This window comes from Oreochromis niloticus, linkage group LG20, assembly GCF_001858045.2.
Source record: "Oreochromis niloticus isolate F11D_XX linkage group LG20, O_niloticus_UMD_NMBU, whole genome shotgun sequence".
NCBI classification, from domain to species: domain Eukaryota; kingdom Metazoa; phylum Chordata; class Actinopteri; order Cichliformes; family Cichlidae; genus Oreochromis; species Oreochromis niloticus.
In genome coordinates, this window is record NC_031984.2 from 27,663,708 (window position 1) to 27,684,175 (window position 20,468).

At 40.9% G+C, this 20,468-nt stretch overlaps 1 protein-coding gene and 1 long non-coding RNA gene across 5 annotated transcripts; both read left to right on the plus strand.

Annotated features, from left to right (window-relative positions):
* Window positions 1–30: 30 nt before the first annotated feature.
* LOC112843341 (uncharacterized) lies at window positions 31–9,509 on the plus strand. 3 transcript variants are annotated; one of them, XR_003215640.1, is made up of 6 exons: window positions 31–65; window positions 1,737–1,847; window positions 1,946–2,419; window positions 5,039–5,196; window positions 5,516–5,656; window positions 8,399–9,509. XR_003215640.1 is itself a non-coding variant. In XM_025901934.1 (4 exons), the coding sequence occupies exons 1-4, from the start codon at window positions 4,755–4,757 to the stop codon at window positions 8,708–8,710; spliced, it is 651 nt and encodes a 216-aa protein (XP_025757719.1). In that variant the 5' UTR covers window positions 4,434–4,754; the 3' UTR covers window positions 8,711–9,509. The 3 variants fall into 3 exon arrangements, 1 of the variants encoding a protein (XP_025757719.1); XR_003215641.1 differs by lacking the exons at window positions 31–65; window positions 1,737–1,847; window positions 1,946–2,419 and adding an exon at window positions 4,180–4,311; XM_025901934.1 differs by lacking the exons at window positions 31–65; window positions 1,737–1,847; window positions 1,946–2,419 and adding an exon at window positions 4,434–4,794.
* A 5,858-nt stretch (window positions 9,510–15,367) lies between these two features.
* On the plus strand, window positions 15,368–20,384 carry LOC109196084 (uncharacterized). Of its 2 annotated transcripts, none has more exons than XR_003215646.1 (3): window positions 15,368–15,406; window positions 15,657–16,208; window positions 19,035–20,384. It is a non-coding gene; the product is annotated as an uncharacterized LOC109196084 (long non-coding RNA). The 2 variants fall into 2 exon arrangements; XR_003215645.1 differs by having other exon boundaries at window positions 15,373–15,406; window positions 15,626–16,208.
* The last annotated feature ends 84 nt before the right edge of the window (window positions 20,385–20,468 follow it).

The following is a 20,468-nucleotide window of genomic DNA, read 5'->3' on the forward strand; positions in this document are numbered from 1 at the left end:
ACTTTTACATCAAATTATTACCACCTAATAAGCACAGTGACAGAGGGACCCCAGGCTTTTTTTCGGTAAGTTACATGTGTTTGTGTCCGTAACTACCGTCCTTAGCTAGGTCCTCAAATCTAGGCAGCTAAGATGACAACTGGGCTCTTCGGGGAAACTTGTTTTGTAAAGTTGGTTTAGCTAATCCGTAGAGGCCAATGAATTGACCGTGACTAAAGAAATGATGAGAAAAGCACTGGGTTGCTGTTGTTGCTCTCCGGTCACTGATGCTAGCTAAGAGGATGTAATAAAGGCAAGGTAGCAGAGATGAAAAAGGAGTGGTTGTTGATAAATAAGTGGAGAAAAAGGTGGGCAGGGAAAAAAAGCAGGTGTGAGTGTGTGAAATGTGAGTATTTGAGTGTAAAAATGTGTGGTCTCCTGCGAAAGGCTGGGTGCCCGATGTGCACCTTGCGCTCTTTAAATACAAGGATATTCCACGTTCTGCTATGTGGTGGGCTAGCAGGTTCATAACATAGAGGCTCAGGTTCGAGCCCTCGGCTCACCTGCCTCTCTATGTTTATCTGCTAGGGGAGGTCCAGGCAGGGGATCTTGGAGTGAAAATTCCGAGGATGAACCTTGTTCAGCCTGGACTTCCCCTGATTTTGATTTTTCTCTGTTTTTTCTTTTACCTGCCAGCAACAAACAGCCCAGCCTGATTTATGGGACCTCCTTCTTGTCATGGCTACCAAGGACCACTCTTCTTCTGCCAACAAGTCATTGCCTGACAAATAATTATTTCCTATGTTTCCCTATGGGGTTTTTTAATCTCCAATATCTTTACATATCTTGCTAGATAGACTTCCCTCAACAGGGTTTACAAACGCCTTATCCTCTTTGTCCACTTCAAATAACTTTAAACAACTATTCTTAGATTTCTTGCAACATCTGCTGTCCTCTTGCACAGATTACGCTTTTTAAAAAACTAACAAACACTTTTTTTTAACGTCAACCCATTTTTGGAACTAGATAAATAAAGCATATATAAAAGTCACTACCAAAAACTCATTGCAGCTTCGACCTTGTTATAGGAATGTTGTTTGTGGCTCAAGATGACTTGATTTCATCCATGAAGGATACATTTGATATATGTTTCACATATTATAGACCAACAAGTTATTATAGCAGTTTAAATACGAGCGATCGGTTTTTGGAAGACGATCATTTTTTTAGCACAACACCGCTAAGCACCAACTCATCCATCCTTTCTCCTTTTCTTCTTTTCATGCCGCCGCCATGGGAAGCGCCCACAAATGTGTCATTTAACACTGGCAGCAGGCTCGCAGAGCTTGCTGTGGTGCTTGTTCTTCTTCTCTGACTTTGCTGTTTCACCGTGTTTAGATAACGTGCCATCCACAAACAGTCGCACTCATTTTCGTGCTTTAGCTTTGTACTCACGCGCACACACACGTGCACACATGCACACACACACACACACACACACACACACACACACACACACACACGTGTGTGTTAGTTTAGTCTGTTTCAACCTCTCTTCGTGTGGAAACACACATATCTAGAACTATTCTTTAAGGATGTCTGCATTTCACACAACTGTCTAATAGGATAAAATAATTGACATTGTATACCCAAAGGTCAAGTCTGGATAAACGTGTATATGATCTCTAACTTGAATGCAAAGCCAAGGCATATAATTGTGTGGTGTGTCAACTCTAATGTGTTTCCTCTCTGTGCAGGGGGATGACTGAAGCTATCACCTTGCTAATCCTTGCTGTCCAAACTGGCCTCATTGAGCTGCAGGTCATCCACAGAGCCAGTATAATGACATCTGTGCTATCTGCTTCCAGGTATGAACAGTTTTTATGTTTATCTAAAGAGGATGCATGACCCAGACTTAATCTGGGGCTTTAAAAGCTAGGCTAATGTGAAATTTGATTTGTTCCAGGACATGACCAGTGCTGTGTTCACTCCGTGCAGTCATTTCTTCCACGCTGGCTGTCTGATGCCCTCTCTGTCGTTCACAACCAAGAGCGAATCACCAACTAACGGTGGAGCTACCCAAGGTACACCTGCAGCCAATCAGAACCCTGCAGGACAGGAAGAAGGCACTCTACTGGATGACAGGAAAGAGGGAGCGTCAGTAAAGCAGGACGGAGATAATGAAACTGCCACATCAGCTGGGGAAACCTCCTCTTCCACCTCCCCCACTGGCATGTCTGCTCCCCTGCCCATCGTCAAACCTCCATTATCATCTTCCTCTTGTTCTTCTTCTCCTCTTGCAACTGATTCTGTGCTCCACCAGTCCCCTGCAGATCACCCTTCTGCATCTTCTTTCTCTACCTCTTACACATCAGACACACCCGACGCTCCTGCATCTCTCTGCCATTCTGTCTCCACCTTTCACCAACCAACTTCACAGGTACTGACCTAAGCAGAGGCGAACCCTGCTAAACCCGAATCCCCCCCTCAGCTAAAATCAGACTCCCTTGTGGACAGCCAGGCAAACTCTACTGGTCCATCATCACAATCTAACCCACCAACTCCCCATTCAGTGGAACCTCCTCCACGTCCTCCACCTCCTCCTCCATTCAACCCCTGAGCTCCATTTTAACACACACACAACATACATACATGCATATATAATTACACAATCTAAATAATCCCCTATTCTACTTGTCCAGCTGTTTGCTGTTGGCTCTCCCATCATGTCCAACTTCATATCCATGTTATGTTTCAAATGATCTAAAACAATCTCTAAGCAGAAATTCATCACTCGGCATTAAAAAATGTAAAAAAAGAGGACAATGATCGCAGCTTTACAAAATGTTAGTACTCGTTAGGCAGTTGTCTTGGAGCAGTGAAACGTATCCCATGATAGGTGTAACCCATGCCAGCAGTGATTTCATCACAGGTGCAGTTGTTTTCCACATGTTCTTTCACAGGGATTCAAATTTAATACAAAAACAGGATGCACTAATCTCATCTCAGAATGAATTGGGAATTTTACACCATGTCCAGAAAATGTGAAAATCGGATTTCCATCATGGCTTTTCTTTCTTTTTTTCTCCCTACAGTCATGCTTTTACCCCTTACCTTTTGATGCCCGACATTTAGGGCGATGGTTGCTCCTGCCTTTGTTTGTACAGCTTTAACTTTCACTGCTGTACATTTCGTAGTGTTTGGGTGCCACAGTGTATCTAAAAATTGATCAGACTATCGATTACTGATGGTTGTATTTTATACCGTGACAAAGTCTTAACATTTCATAACGTCTAGAAATTCTCCACATTTTTTGTTTTTCACTGCTGGGTGTCAGTAGTGTTGTGATTTAGTGAATACTGAGCGTTAGCAGACTGAATGTTGTTTATTGACATTCACATGACCTAAAGCCTGGTGCTAAGCAGAGGACACATGGTATGGCCTAGCTGAGGGGTGCAGTGTGAACTCTTGGTTCACACTGAAGAACTTACATGTGTCAAGCTTTTGCTTTTATACTACTTCAATATCTGATTCAGACTTGTTTGGCTGGTCCCAGCAGAAAAAACTGTTCTATTCCTCATCGCCAAACTTTTGTATTACTGTTAAAGCAACTTTATTGTTAAGGTCACACGCTGCAAATGGACTAAGGGGAAGATGGAGAGACGAGGTATAAATTAGTCCACAGAGCCGAAAAGGAGCTCGGATTTTGGCCTCGTTAGCTCTAGTTTATGGTTCTCACTCGTGCTTACCGTTGCAAGCTTAGCTCACTCACAGATCAACCAATCATTCACATTGTTGGTTGCTGATGGCAGGAGCCAATCAGCTCCTTTCATTAGAGACCCTGTATTTTCTAAGACCATTAGCGTTTTCCTGCTCGTCAGTCAGTTTACTCCATAAATTGTTGATACCAGCAAACTGAGCCACAGCTTCTTTTTTCCCCACAAAAACACACTCTTTCTTTTTGCTACTGCATTTAGCAGATGAAGCACGGCGAGGAAGAAATATGCTTTGAAACGAGTGTGAAAGACTGATAACTTTAGGATGCCAAGTCCTGATGCACACTTATATGTAGACCTTGCTGCCACTCTGACCACAGAACGTGTTTGTCCCCAGTGTGCTATAACCTTGCAACCAATGTGTTTTTTCTACCTTGTTTTTTCTTTTGGGGTTATATTTGCACTAATGTCATTTTTACTAGCAATGATCCAAAGCTGTTCTGTGGATGTCGGCAACCAAATACCCTCTGATGTCTGTGTACGAGGAAACGGCCCAATCTGTTTGTGTGTAATGAACACAAATGTTGCTCTGTACGTAATCTATATTAAACCAGAGGTGTGTTGATAAATATATATATATATACATATACATAAGTAAGACGAGGGCTTGGTTTCTCCAAAGTTTCCTTTCTTTGTTTCTTCACGTGCCTGAGAGCAAAGAGAATTTTGGATAAGAAGCTGCTGGGAAATCAAGCCCTCTGATCTGAGACCAGCCAGTGTTGCTGCTTCTCCAGTCTATATGACGCATCTTTTAAGCTGGTGTGATCACTCTGCTGCCCTCTACTGTTAGGAGTGGGCTCAGCATGGAGACGCATTAATTAGCGCTCAGCAGTATTACTTACTAGCACTATTATTAAAGGTCTTATTAGTATGAATGACCATATTCTTGACATTGGGAAGCGTGGGCTGCAGGGTTGAGAATGAATACACGATCAGTGTAGGATCAAACCTGACCAATGCTGCTTTGACTTTTTGTGTTCATTTTTTTAAAGAGATGAAATGGAGAGTTTGATGTATTTTGCACATGTTCTTCTGAAAGGTGAACCTAAGGGCTTTTCTGTACACACCTTCTTATTTTAATACCAACACCATTCCTTTGACGTTGATTTTTTTTTTTTTTTTCGAACTGCTGTTCGATACTGTTGCCTCTGACTGACAGATGTGTAGAGATGAATTGTAGTTGTGGGGCTGCTCTCCCCGACACTCCCTGCAGATTTTTGTTTAAGATGAATTGTTTTTGTCCATTGAGTTTGTCCAAACACAGTACATGTGTTCCATTGCAGAGGTCCTTCCCCTTGAGTGTGAGGATGTTGAAGATATTGAAGATATTGGTAGTCCTGATGTGAAAGCAGAGCTTCCCTCCCACCTCAGCATCACTAAGGATGTTATGGAGCGCTGCATTCATCTGCTGTCTGATCCCAGCCTCAGGCTCCGACTCAAGGTAGTGTATCAGTAGTTTTATGTAGAGTCAACTGTTGGACTAGTAACAAAAATAATCATTCTTGTGAGGGTAGGACTGCCAGCGTTGGTACAATTCATCCTGTCAGAACTGTGTGGATGACTGTTCACTGGTGTAATGCTCATCAAGGAAAAACATTCAGTCTGGTCCAGGAGTGAAACAGAAATAAGTCTGTGCTGAAGTCGTGCCTGCTCAGGAGTTTGGGCTCTCAATGAAGACCTCAATAATTAGTTTCAGCTCACATATAATCAGGATCAAAACAGAGATAATTGTTAGGTGTGTTGTGCGTCTTTGTCTTTAGGTACTGGACGTGCTGGAGTTGTGCCTTCAGGTGCTGAGTGAGAGGGAAAACGAACTGCTGCCTATGGCTCATCGCTGCTGGCCAGCACTCCTGCAGAGACTCACAGCCGATGACCCATTAGCAGTCCTCAGAGCCTTCAGGGTAAGTAAAACAAACCTCTCTTTTCATTACGTGAGTCAAAAGTATTCAAGTCGTCTTTAGTTTTAAACTCTTAGTAGTGAAAGAATGAAAGATGGTGCCCAACAACAGGCTTATTTCATTCAGAAATAGTTCTATTATTTTCTTCTTTGGGTTGTAATGTGAAGACTCTTTAAACTAACATTTCTTCTATCAGCACAGAAAAATCACTGTGGATGCCTTCTTAGAGGCTGCTTTTCAAACTGTCTCAGAGAATCACAAAGTAGGACTTTGGGATAAATGAAGCTGATAGTGTTTTGTGATCTTTGGTACAAGTGTCAGCTGATTCAACTTGTGGGTGTAAATTAGGCTACTCGTCAGCTCCTGTCATCAGCTGGAATATTTTTAAATTTGTTATTCATATTTTTATTGATGAACTGACAAATACAGACACGTTAAGTCTGTAAACAGTCATTTATTCGCTCAGAGCTGCTGCTGGGAAATTGTTTCATCAGCTTTTGGATATATACGAGTTTTGTAAATACTACAATTCATCCATGAGTACACAACGGGAAGGTTTTATTGAATTTTGACAGCTTGCTGCTTTTGTACAGGGAGTGCAGAATTATTAGGCAAATGAGTATTTTGTCCACATCATCCTCTTCATGCATGTTGTCTTACTCCAAGCTGTATAGGCTCGAAAGCCTACTACCAATTAAGCATATTAGGTGATGTGCATCTCTGTAATGAGAAGGGGTGTGGTCTAATGACATCAACACCCTATATCAGGTGTGCATAATTATTAGGCAACTTCCTTTCCTTTGGCAAAATGGGTCAAAAGAAGGACTTGACAGGCTCAGAAAAGTCAAAAATAGTGAGATATCTTGCAGAGGGATGCAGCAGTCTTAAAATTGCAAAAGCTTCTGAAGCGTGATCATCAAACAATCAAGCGTTTCATTCAAAATAGTCAACAGGGTGGCAAGAAGCGTGTGGAAAAACCAAGGCGCAAAATAACTGCCCATGAACTGAGAAAAGTCAAGCGTGCAGCTGCCAAGATGCCACTTGCCACCAGTTTGGCCATATTTCAGAGCTGCAACATCACTGGAGCGCCCAAAAGCACAAGGTGTGCAATACTCAGAGACATGGCCAAGGTAAGAAAGGCTGAAAGACGACCACCACTGAACAAGACACACAAGCTGAAACGTCAAGACTAGGCCAAGAAATATCTCAAGACTGATTTTTCTAAGGTTTTATGGACTGATGAAATGAGAGTGAGTCTTGATGGGCCAGATGGATGGGCCCGTGGCTGGATTGGTAAAGGGCAGAGAGCTCCAGTCCGACTCAGACGCCAGCAAGGTGGAGGTGGAGTACTGGTTTGGGCTGGTATCATCAAAGATGAGCTTGTGGGGCCTTTTCGGGTTGAGGATGGAGTCAAGCTCAACTCCCAGTCCTACTGCCAGTTTCTGGAAGACACCTTCTTCAAGCAGTGGTACAGGAAGAAGTCTGCATCCTTCAAGAAAAACATGATTTTCATGCAGGACAGTGCTCCATCACACGCGTCCAAGTACTTCACAGCGTGGCTGGCAAGAAAGGGTATAAAAGAAGAAAAACTAATGACATGGCCTCCTTGTTCACCTGATCTGAACCCCATTGAGAACCTGTGGTCCATCATCAAATGTGAGATTTACAAGGAGGGAAAACAGTACACCTCTCTGAACAGTGTCTGGGAGGCTGTGGTTGCTGCTGCACGCAATGTTGATGGTGAACAGATCAAAACACTGACAGAATCCATGGATGGCAGGCTTTTGAGTGTCCTTGCAAAGAAAGGTGGCTATATTGGTCGCTGATTTGTTTTTGTTTTGTTTTTGAATGTCAGAAATGTATATTTGTGAATGTGGAGATGTTATATTGGTTTCACTGGTAAAAATAAATAATTGAAATGGGTATATATTTGTTTTTTAAGTTGCCTAATAATTATGCACAGTAATAGTCACCTGCACACACAGATATCCCCCTAAAATAGCTCAAACTAAAAACTACTTCCAAAAACATTCAGCTTTGATATTAATGAGTTTTTTGGGTTCACTGAGAACATGGTTGTTGTTCAATAATAAAATTATTCCTCAAAAATACAACTTGCCTAATAATTCTGCACTCCCTGTAAATGTGTCGCAGCCCCTGGCGTGCACACTCACAACAGCTGAGCGTAAATGGAGACATGTGCGGACGTATTTTACCTCCACAAACACCCGAGACGCAGTTTGCGATACATGTGGCAAGACAGTGAGGTGTTGTGGCAAAAGCACTAACCTCGTCAAACACCTCAGAGTAAATCGATCACAGAATATGACGAGCTTATGTTGAGGCAAACTGAAGAGGAGGAGGACGGGGACAGGTGCTGCTAGGGCGAGACAGACGTCTCTCATGGAGTCCTTTAGTGCTGCAGGCAGGCAACATGTTCAAATAGCGCACAACTTCAGTTTTATTTCTATATGATGAATTCTGCATTATTAAGTGATAAGAACAAGTAATCTGATGTCCTGTAATCATGATGACACTACAATAAAACAATACAATAAATAAAATACGTTATTGTACAAAGTATCGGTATCGGATCAGTATCGTCGATACCACCCTGAACTTTACTTGGGATCGGATCGGAAAGGAAATCAGTGGTATCGCACATCACTAGTATGAAGCAGTCACATGTCTGAGCTCGTGAGTTTATAGCCGGGTCTAACCCACCTCTTCTCCTTTCTGCCTCAGGGCTGCCGTGCAGGTCACCTACAGCTCCACCAGTCACACGTCTGTACGATCAGGGGAGCCCACTGGAGACAAGTCCACAGGAAGCATGTGGAAGATGATTCTGGTGCTGCTGCCTTTAGCTGTGTTATCAGCTGTGTGCTACTACGCCTACGCCTACATCGTGTGATGAACAGTGGAAGGATTGTTCCATCGATGTCACATCGAGATTCTTTTTTTGTGCTTCACCACTTTTTACTTGGACTCTGCTACAGTAGCTTCACATTGTGCTGTCCAACTTTAAAGCCAAAGCTTCTAGTGACCAGCCAGTTTTGAGTTTTTACAACTCTAATACTGTCGATTATGTTATTGTTAATACAGGAAAAAAGTGGGACTGTCAGGTAATATCTGTGCTGACCTTGCAGTTGCAGTTATTATTACTCTGTAGCTGTACTCTATAGTTATTACTCTGCTAGAATCATTTTACTGTTGAAAATAATACTTATTTATGTGTTACTGGCCTTTGGTGCAGCTCCCCACTTCATCTTCTGTCTGAAACAACTGTTTTAACTCCTCTAACATTAAAGCCATCCATGTATCCTTTTTCTTATCTAATTCAGGGTCAAATGTAATTGTTGAATGACAGTTTTAAGCAGTGTCCTTTTTTATTATTTTCTATTTACCCGAGTTTTGAGATGTACTTAATCATGTGGCACCAGAGAAAGAAAACCGAAGAAGATTCAAAACACTGGACTCACACTGAGTCGTTGTGTCGACAGTGACAGTAGACAAGTTGATTACAGCGCTGTGTAACAAGTTTACACCTGCCTCTGTCCAGTTTATCCAAACCTGCTACATAGGATTTAAAATGTTACTTTAAATCTAAAATGCTGTCTTCCTGCTGTTCTGTAAAGTATCACTCCTAAACAGTGTGTGCGTCAGTGTAACAGTGTGTAATAATAATAATAATAATAATAATGATAATAATACAGTTTCTTAGTCACTGTAAAGCAGAAAGAATTAAACTCTTAATAAAATGTGACTGACAAGAAATGTAATGAGGCAAATTGTTAAAGGTATTTTTTGTAAAAATAAAAAAAAATCAGAAAATGTAATGAAGACATTTTACAAGAAACCGTATGTCTGAATATCTGACATCATTTTTGTTGCTATCTTGATAGACCACTTCTTAGTGATCTAATGTTTCCATGTTCTTCTGGCTAGAAACAGCAGCAGGCTAAGAATGACAGTAACATGGATTCTGTGTTATGGTCAGTGAGCTGGACTGTTACTGGAATGTCTCAGCAGATGGGATGCTGCGCTGACACACTGACCATGATGTGGTTTAAAGTACTGTGTGCCAGCACACCCTGCTTGGGCCCTTCTGGATCTGAAAATGAAGCCAAATGAAGAAATGCCAAAAAACTGTAGGACCTCTAAGTGCTGCTCCAGGCCGCGTGTAAAACGTCCGGCTGTATAGCATAAAAAGCATGTTTGCAGATTGTTACGGGTCCGAATTGAGGACGAGAGTAAAACAATGATGGTCCAGAAGAGGTCGGTCAAACAATTGATTTTTAATGAATACACGCAGCGTGGGGAGACGTACACTGGAAACCATCAGTTGTAAATCCCCGTTCAAAAATACACTTCAGATTGCTTTTATACCATCAGGGTATTATAACGCCCCCTCTTGCGTTTACAAGCACATTATTTGCATCTTAAGAACATTGTTTGCCTCCTCTACAGATAATGATCTATTCTAAGAGATAAATGCAGACACAGAAGTTCCCCTTTCTGGCATCCTCTTCCAAATATGGTGATGAGGTCAGGCCTTTGAGGTCCCCATAGACTTGTCCTCCTTCTGTCACCTGTTGCTAGGCAAACTCAAATGCAACAAGAAGCTGAATACCTTCAGGCCTTTGCTCAGCTACTATTTTACTGTAACAATATACTCAGCATATAAGCTTTTAAGATTATAGATTTAACTCAACGATTTAAGTGGTTTAACTGCACCTGTAATAAACATGTTAATATGTGATTATGATAACCCCTGTAATACAAATTATAACATAATGCCAGCAACTTCAATAAATGCTTGGATGAAATGATAATTAATGCAATGATAAAGATGATGGTTATGTAAAATAATCCCTGTAATTCCACAATTCCCTCTCTTGACGTCTCTTCCAGAGACGTCACTACACCGTTTTCTTGTGTCACTCTTCGACCCACTCTGTCACCTCTGGATCCATTAATGGCATCATGGGCCCCGAAACCACCATTCCCAGGTCCACTGCCTTCGCTCTGACCCTCTCTAGCCGTCCCCTGACTCAGCAAATCAGACGATAACCTCATGTCATCTAGGTGGTCCAGTAATAAAACACCAGCTCCCACTTGAAAACACTTCATGCTTAAGTGGTCTCTGCTCCTTTTCTTGGTCCCTCTCTAGTGGAAATCTTCTCCTGTAAGGGATAGAAAACAAACAGCCTCTCTCTGCTACACCTCACTAATCTACTGTGTTCATCTAATGTTCCTTTAATTATTCAAACTTGGTTCACAATATCATGTTCTGGCTTTATCCTTTATATTAACTTTACTTAATCTCAATGCTCTTTATGTGTGTGAGCAACGCTTTTAGTTCTATTAAACACACCCCGGGTAAAATATACACCATCCCCATGTCAGCCTAAATCTGCGCTAGAAAGCACGCTTCAAAATTTTCTATCAGGATTTACGCCTCTTTTGCTTCAAGCATATACATAACATGCAAAATTACTGTTAATGCCAGTTAGACAAGTTTCCATTATCTACAACATTTTGTTTCACCCACCTCACTAGTTGCTAAGCAGAAATAAAGCAACATGTGTTCCACCTTTACCCTATAAAATAAATCTCTGTCATGTTTGTGTCTGTAAGCATGTTTTGCATTCATTCATTACACTCCACGCCATCCCTGCAAGTTAGGAGCTGTACAGTTAAAAGCTACATCAAGTCCGGGCCTTTGGCCTCGCCTATGTTTAAATCATGTGTGTTTGTAAGCGTGAATGCTGTTTATCCTTCTGTTGCTCCAAGTCCCCCGCAATATATCGACTGAGACATCGCGCTCGTCGAAGCTTATGACCTTAACTGGACCGAACATCAACTCTGTTAATGAGCACGATTGCAATGTGTAAGAAAAAATCATTTCTACATATATAATCTCCAATATTACTCATTTGAGTCAGCGACACTTTTAACACTCTCTTAAGAAACTCTCTCCTCTATCCTAGAAAGAAATCTATGTCATATCTGTGTGTGTAAGCCTGCATTACAACCACTTATTCTAGAAATAAAAAGAAATCAAACATTTTCTACTCCTAAAATCTTCACTAGTTTTCCCCAAAGCATATCTTTTATTCAAAAATGTCCCACAATTTCCCTTTAAATTTGGTGTACAACTTCTCATGAACACCAGCATTTTATCTTCTAAACAGGATTCAGTTCATTTTACTTTAAAAATAACTTTATTTAAAAATAACAATTTCTGCCTCAGTTTTACCATATCTAAATTATCAAAAACCCCAAAAGTCATAAAATGATCCTAGAACCCATTTCAAATTACCCCTTAAATTCCCCCTTTATATTTGGACACACCAGATGTGTCCAAATAAATAAAAACTCAAAAACTCAAAATGCATCACCCGGGCTTAAGAAATTAAAGGAAAAAGGTTAGTCATATCATCTCTCAGAACAGCTCAGCAATCCTCCTCTCTGCTCCGGCCCTGAAAACCTGTGTTTAAGGAATAAAATCAATTTAATCATAATGATTTGACATCATTATGTCAAATCTTCTCGAACTCCTTGCTCCATCGAACTCTGGATCCTTGGAATTTCCTGGAAACAACACCTATACTTTACATTTCATACTCAACTCTCCCCCTTTATGATCCAATCTGTGTTATAACAAAAACTAAACTTAAAACAGAACAGTCATCAATCATGTGTTTCTTCAGTTAATGGTAACATGAGTTATATCAAAAAATGTTTCCCTTTTAGCATTTAGCATTTTATAATGTAATAACATAATCCAACCCCAGTAAAGAAAACAAAAATTCCCTCCAAGCAAACTTCAGCATCCCCAGAATTAAGTCTTCCACTCCTCCTGTTTGCCAACATTTTATTCATCCCCACCTTGGTCCAGTCACACACTCACTCACATGCATTCACACATCATATTTCCAATATTCGAGACTCCCGCACGAATAATCAGATTCTCCACATCAGCAAAATGAGATCATTCATTTGTTTTATTTTGTTTTCTCTTTTTAAGAAACTAGTTCTTTATGCTTTTGTCTGGATTGGCTCGCTACAATCCTTTTAGACAGGGACTTTCAATCTGATCAGGTCCCCACAGGTAGCCTTCCTCAGCCAGTTATAATCTGGAAAGGTCACCTCATATTTGTTTGTCCGGAAATTTTGTCAGCGCTGTTAGTTCACTTTCTTCCAGGCCTGCTTCAGAACAAAAATGAGAAAGAAAGAGAGAGCTGATTATTAGCTCATCAAAGTACAAAACAAAATCACCTGACAGGTTCTTTAAGTGCACTGTTACAAAAACTATGGGCCCTTTTAGATATGTCCATGTTTATCAAAACTCCCTCTATTAAAATGAAAAACAACAGCCCCAAAAAATCTTAAACAATCTTAAATTTCACCCATTCAGTGCACTGAAAACCTTGTCAAAAGCTGCACCGTTTTACACACAACCATGTCCCCTTAGACACTTCACCATAGATTCAGCCTAAAATATAAACACGTTATAACAATGTGTCAACACTAAATTATAAATTTCTTGTCCAAATCTGCACCTCTGAACAGTCTACTTTGCTTCCCTTCCTTAAGGCCTCAATCACACACACACACACAGGAAGCTCCTCTGTCGTCACTCACTCCAGCTAATTTACATACTGAATCATATCTCCACAAGTTAACTTGGCAAGAGAAATACATGTTTAAACCTTATCACATTATTGAATTACTTTCATTTTCTTTCTATACTAATCACTTGCTTTGATCAATCAGTGCAAGAGCACTCCTAAGTCACCCTTTTAAACTACTTTAATCACTTCTCTGCTGCCCTCAGGTGAATGTATGGCTATTCACCCTATGCAGCGAGCTTAACATAAGAGGAGACGGTTCCAGGAACGACAGGACACATGGCTTTGTCTTTTTGTCTTTAACTGAAGACCGTTTTTTCCTCTTTTAATTTGTAAGAAGATTATGGTTCAACAAACTCCCCAACGATGTAAACTGGGCTTAAAGTTGTGCAGGTTGTTTTCTGCTCCATGCGTTTTCTCCCACTGCCTGTGCGAACTTTGCCTGCTGCTTATAACACATCACCAAAAGGGGCAGTGTAGCGCACACTAAACAACCAAAGAAGAAGCCACAAAACTCAAGGGGTAATACTGCCCACTGGTGGGAAAACTGAGAAATGCCCCAGCCAAAGAAACCCAATGAAGCAACAACAGAGGGGCAGAATAACTTCTCTTTTGTTTTTCCATAACTCACTCCCTTGTCATACAGCTTCTTTTGAGTTATTCCACAACTCTATTTTATCCAAGTGTGTTTTAAGTGTATTTTCTTCAACATTCACACCATTTTAACACTCATGAAATTAGCAAGCTGATTTAATTACATTTGTTTGTGTTCTTAGCCAGGTTTTAATCACTATCTATTCATTAATCTTCATGAGCTTATCTCTGTAAGGTTAGTGCATTTTCTGTTTGTATGTGTGATTTTTATAAATGTTTCTTTGTGATCTTTGTGATCTTGTAAATGTTTCTTTTGCAGTGTTTCAGACTCCTTTTGACAGCGTGTGTTTTCTCTCTTTGGCTCATCACTGGTCATTGTTAATGACATTTCCCCTCCGCCTGTGCCCAGCGGCTTTACCCTTTAAGTCCCGTCTCCTCCAGTGACTCCAAGCTCACTTAGGGACCTAGCGAGCAGTCGTGACTGTGCCTGCCTTAGGTTGTCCCAGGGTTTCGAGGTGGGATCTTACCCGTCATGGGCTATCCAGCCTTCCATGCTCGCCTGATACGGGGGCCAACTGGGCAAGGGTGTTATCAGGTCTAGGGGACACACTGGTTCTGGAAATTAAAGGAGTGTAAACTGCTTTCTTTATTTCATGTGTGTATTAACTTTCCAACAATAATTTCATATGTAACAGTTTGTGTACGTGCGTTTTCAATTCATTAATGTAATTGTTAGTTCATGTATTTATTTCTCCCGGTCTTTCTCTTTTCTAAAACCTGTAATTAGTATAGTTTTATTACTTTTTCTTAAAACATGCATTCGCTTCATCTTCTTAGAATTTAACTCGTCTGTCTATTTCTCTGGGTGCTCCCCTGACATCATCAATCACACACACACCTTCCTGTGACACACACAGCAGCACAGTGTTTTCTGTTCCTCTTTCCTGTTTCTACAGATTAATCAAACACTTGTTTTTTCATATTTACAGTCTGCAAACCCTCTTTATTTTATTTTACTTTATTTTTTACCTCTTTACACTTAGATGTATAGCAGGCGGAGGAGTTGTGGAGAAAAAGGGAGACGCAACTTGGCGTCTCCCCATCCCCCAAGGCAGGGCTGTGGCAGCGAGTCCGTGAGGGAGTCGAACTTGGGACGGAGCGCTCCGTCACATGTCTTACGCCAAGCGACCGGCCAGGGAGAACATGAAAAAAAAGGACATTTATCTTCTGTTCTTCAACACTTGTTTTTTTGGGGGCGGGGCGGGGGTTCTCTAAATGAGCTATTAAGTTTCTTGTGCAATATTGTTGCACACAAATTACACATGGAAACCTAGCTAGTTTTCCATTGCCTTTCACAAAATGGGACTGCCAATGTTGGACGGCTTACCAAGCCAAAGCCTTCCTGCTACCAGGAATCCCTGCTTGGAAACCTGCTGGCGGCGCCACTAGCTTTACACCACGCTCTTCAGCCTCAGCTTTTTGGCCTCTTTTCAGCACACCTACCTAGTCCCACTCATCAATGAAGGTAAATACAAGCAGGTCATTCTGAAAAACACACACAGCTTATCATCTTATCCTTCTACAACACCTAAAAGCACTCTGTTCATTTCTTCGCTAGATTAGCCGCTAGCATACACGCTGCTGTGTTAGAGGCTTGTTGCTACCTAGTTAGCCATGCTGCACACCTGTTACTCTGTATTTGTCAATGATTCGGCACTCCTTCGGTTTTGTTATCCATTTTTAGACAGTAATGAGATCATCTGCACACTCCACAGAGCTCCAGAGTTACTGTTCATAGCAAAAGTGTAATGCTGTCCTTGGAGATTTTCACCTAAGACTGTGAGTGTGAGTGTGTAATGGATTTCAAAGTGTTTAAGTGTTCAGAGCACTCTACAGCCTGGTAAGGTGGCAAGTTTGAAAAGAGCAGCAGAAGGTATCAGTACTGTAGTGTAACTTGTTCTTTTCCTTTCCTAACAGTGAACAGAGTGCCGATTATTATCGACAGCTACGTCCACCCGGGGTGAAAGTAGTGTGGGAGACCATCAGGACCCAGCTGGGTTTCCTTGGTCCAGAGGTTTGGAGAAACCTCTTCCTTTTCTTTCATCACAGCTGTCCTGTGCCAGATGTTCTGTTGACCCACTGAGAGAGGCGTGTTTGAGAAAGATCAGGAAGACTGAAGCTCATGGTAGGAATGAAGGAGGACCTTGTGAGCTCCACCAGCAGCTCCCTCACAAGGAACTGTTCACAAGTCCACTGCAGGCACGCCCCAGAAGATGGATAAAGGCAGCGTTTCATGAAGACACTGGAACCAATCTATCTTCATAACAGTGAGTTTTATCAACAGGTCATATGCTCTTGAGACATAGTCTGGCGATAGCGATTATACACAAATTGTGGGTGTGTTTAAATTGTAGCAGCTATGTGGTGTAGCTTATAGCAACATGTACTGTGTGCTCTGGATGCTTTGTAGGTGAAAGCAGCATAGTTCACTACAAAAAGCTTTCATGGTCAACATTTCTGCCTCTATAAAGCAAAAATGTATCAGGAATTCATAGATCAAACTTTATGAGTCCCTCGGGTGGGTTCAGCCTATCATGCATTTTAATCTCCTTTCCAATAAACACAGAGTGACATGATTTGAAAGTTGAAATTGTTTCCAATTAACCAACTTGTTTCATTTGAGTTTATCTGATAAAAAAAAATGCTGGTAAGTAAGCTTGTTGCAGTATTGGATGTAAATTGTGTATGCTGCTGAAATATCTAACAGACCAAAATATTTTTCAGTGGTGAATGATATTAGGAAAACCCGTAGATCTTGTTTTCTAACTGCATTGTAAGTAGCAGACAATGAGGGATGGCGTTCAGCTGCAGTTAAAGAGGCTAATGTTTACAGCCGTACCCAAGCTGCCCCCTGCCTTTGGCCACACAGCTGTGTAAATACATTTGGCGAGGTGGCTTTTGGTCTGACTGTAGACTGAGTTTAAATGACAGTTGCACTTGCACTGGGTGACTGATCTCCATTTCCTGGACAGTAAAAGCAGGGTTTCCCTTCTTGGAGTTAGTCAAGTCAGATTTTAGGGTAAGTTAAAGAGGTTGTTGTCTATATTATGCTAAATGCTCATGCCTCCATGGATAATGCTGCAGTTTCCCAGGCATGGATTAAGCCTAGTGCTAGGCTTAAAGTTGTTTAAATGGAGGTCTTCACTGAATTATTCTTTTAATCTGGGACTAGAAATAACCCATATCTGGGAAACCCTTTGAAAACATCTTTAGTAGGCATTATAAAAAAAAAAAAAACTTGCTGAAGTGCATTTTTAGAATAATTTGAAACATGAATTCTGTCCATGATTACTTTCAAGCAGACTTCTTCTAAAATTGCAAGGATCATAGTTGCCTCGGTCTGTCATAGCGTTTGATGTCTGTACTTTAGCCCAGACAGATCTGTGTTAAACCACTGTGAGATATTGGTCATCTGTGTGCTTGTGCAAGTGTGTCTGAAACTGGGGGACCTGATCATAAATGTGTGTCTCCATTGAGCTACAAAGAAAAGTGCTTCAAAGTGTTGGTTCTGGCATATAAATGAGACAGACCCCAGTGAAATTTAACTGGGGTGATGGGTAAAAATGAAATCCTACCCACAGGAAGGCAGCAGCTCTCTGCTGTCTGTAGAGACAAGGTCAGAGTTTCTGACCGTCAATCATTTAGGGATGAAAAGTAATCTTTGCCTAAATGTAATAGTTGATTGCACTGCAGCACAGCTTTCTTGATGAGGAAGAGCAGCTGTGCTGTGATGTCAGCTTCAGCTGCCCAGCATGCACACCTGAAATGTTGGTGGTTTCAGTTGATGGGAAGAGAAAGCTATATCGCTTTCAGCAAAACGAAAGGTGCTCATTGTCGATGTTCTTTGTTTTTGTGTCTTTATGCATATATTTCTATATACCTTCCATGGTTAGACTTTATTGTTTCTCTGATGTTGCTCTGATGGCCGTGACTTTTTTGATGGCGTCTTTGTTGCTGAATAGGGCTGCCACGATTAGTCGACTAGTCACGATTACGTCGACTATCAAATTGTCGACGACTGATTTAATAGTCGACGCGTGGTTTGAAGCTTTGTAAGATCACAAAAGACGCAGGAATAAGTAGTAGGATTTAAGAGTGTAATAACGGACTGAAACAGAAGATGGCAGCACTGCATGTACAAGGATGCCAGCTGCCGTTACACTCCGAAGAAGAAGAAGAAGCAGTGTCCCAGAATTCATAGCGCGGCCCTGCTCAGTTTTCAACAATGGCGGCAGCTAGTTAGTTTTAATATTACTCTTATTAATCTTTCTGGGTCACAAAATAAACGTTTAACATATTTTCAGGCGAGAATGTAGCTGTGTAAACCTCAAATATCTGCTCAGTTTATCAAGACACCGCATATTTTCAAAAGCGCTCCAACGTTTTCGGACGTCTGTTACCCACTAGCTCGATAGCTAGCCGGGGGCAAGGCTCACTAGAGCCCGTGAGAACACCGGACTCCAGGCAAATCGTTTTCAAACGTACCACCGTCTTTCGCTACTCAGGTTAAACGTATATAAGTCAGTTAGATAACTTAAAAATGTTATTGTTTGGCCTTTTTTTTTTTTTAGTATTTTATTTGTTCCTGAGTAAATCGGTTTGGCTGAGATTAAAGTTATAGTTTATACATGGCCGAATAAACGTCAAGCAGACAACTGATTATCAGAAGTGTGAGATGTTCAGAATATACTCCGGTGTCCCGTTATATTTTAGATAGCAAGGAGTTTATTAAACTTTACCAAAACAATCTGTAAATCTCATTAAATTTAATAAACTATCATCTTGTCTTTATTTTTAGTTAGCACATACCCTAAACACTTAAAACTATAAGCTAATGTTATATAAGAGCAGATGCTGCTGGTGCAATAAGCTGTACGTTTTACGTCCAATGGATGCATGATCCGATTAGTCGACTAATCGCAAAAATAATCGGTGACTAGTCGACTATCAAAATAATTGTTTGTGGCAGCCCTAGTGGACTTTGATTCCAAGTTAATACTAGCTAGTGTTTCTCACTGGTTTTTGGGCGGTGGAGTAAAAGGGATTGGTTGCTGGCTGTTTGTAATGTTAGCCTTGTCTTTGCTTTCTTACAGGCAGGATAAAGACATGGTGATAAATGAGTGTGTGGGCCGTCTGCTGAGGACCAGGAGCTCAGGACACTCAGACGGGGGCGTCGCAGCAGGAGTCACGCGCACCACAATCCTCTGCTGTTCTGAGATGTCACACTCCTGCCTGCACATAGAAACCACAGTGAAGTCAAAGTTCCACCTGCACCTCCACCTGTTCTTGCAACAGCATGAACACTGACAGAGGTGAGACAGCAGAAGAGTTTTTGTCTATTTTTTGTTTTGTTTTGTTTTTTACTAAGTTACGGAATTAAGTGAAGAAGAGTGATTAAATAAATTGTTTCTTGCAGTTTTGATTTAATGATTGTGTTTAGGATTATTTCAGAAACATGTTTAGAGGATCTTTGTAAGCCTGTATTTCCTTTAAAAGAAGGGAAGCACTTCTTCATTCTACAGAAAAGGTGACACATTACAGATGAGTTCATAAAAAGTGTCACTGTCACTCTTTCAAGGCTCTGTCACTTTTTCTTTTTTACTGGAACAGCATGGTAAAGTAGGCCTTGGCTGCCATCTTGTGGCAGTGTGTTGTTACTACAACATATGAAATTGTGTTTCTATTGGAAATATAATTCAGCGTCACCGAGCCGCTCTCTCAGTTACAAACTGAACCTGTTTTTTTAGACATATAAATCACTAAGCACAGTGAAGCTTTTGGTTTTGTCAAAGTGTTTCATATTCAAAATGCATGTTGATCTTTATAAGGTTGAAGAGCAGTTAGCAGTACATTGATGGACATCTTTAAACTATTAATTGAAGAATCTTTGGTCATGATGGCATGAACTAGAAACGTGAGCTCCAGGTGAGACTGCACAGAAGAACAAGTGTCCTTAAACAGCATCAACTGATGACTTCTTACAATTTTACTCTTATTCTAATCTTAATGTTTGGTTTATTTCGGTGTTTGTTTGTTCCTGAGCAAATCAGTTTGGCTGAGATTAAAGTTCAGCTTCATAACCAGACTGTTTTATTTAATTTTAAAGTCTTACTTGGAGAGCAGTGAGTAGATTTTAAACTGAATATTTCACCTGTCGTATCTCCTGATGAAAAATGTTCTCTTCTAATGTAAACGGCAGACTCTGAATTACATTTAGCATTAAAATATTTTAATTCAGAAGGAACTATTTTCACCAGGAGCAGAAACAGCACGTTAATACTTGGAGATCCCAAAGGCTGCTCCAGAAACGATTAAAGTATATTTAAAATATTTGTTCAGTTCTTTTCCAAACCCCAGCAGCTTTCTGTTCTAAGTTTTGAGTCTCTACTAAAATAAAAATAAAAGCATTGTAACCTCCATCCATCCATTCACTTCCGCTTATCCTTTTCAGGGTCGCTGGAGCCTATCCCAGCTATCATAGGGCGAGAGGCGGGGTACACCCTGGACAGGTCGCCAGTCTGTCGCAG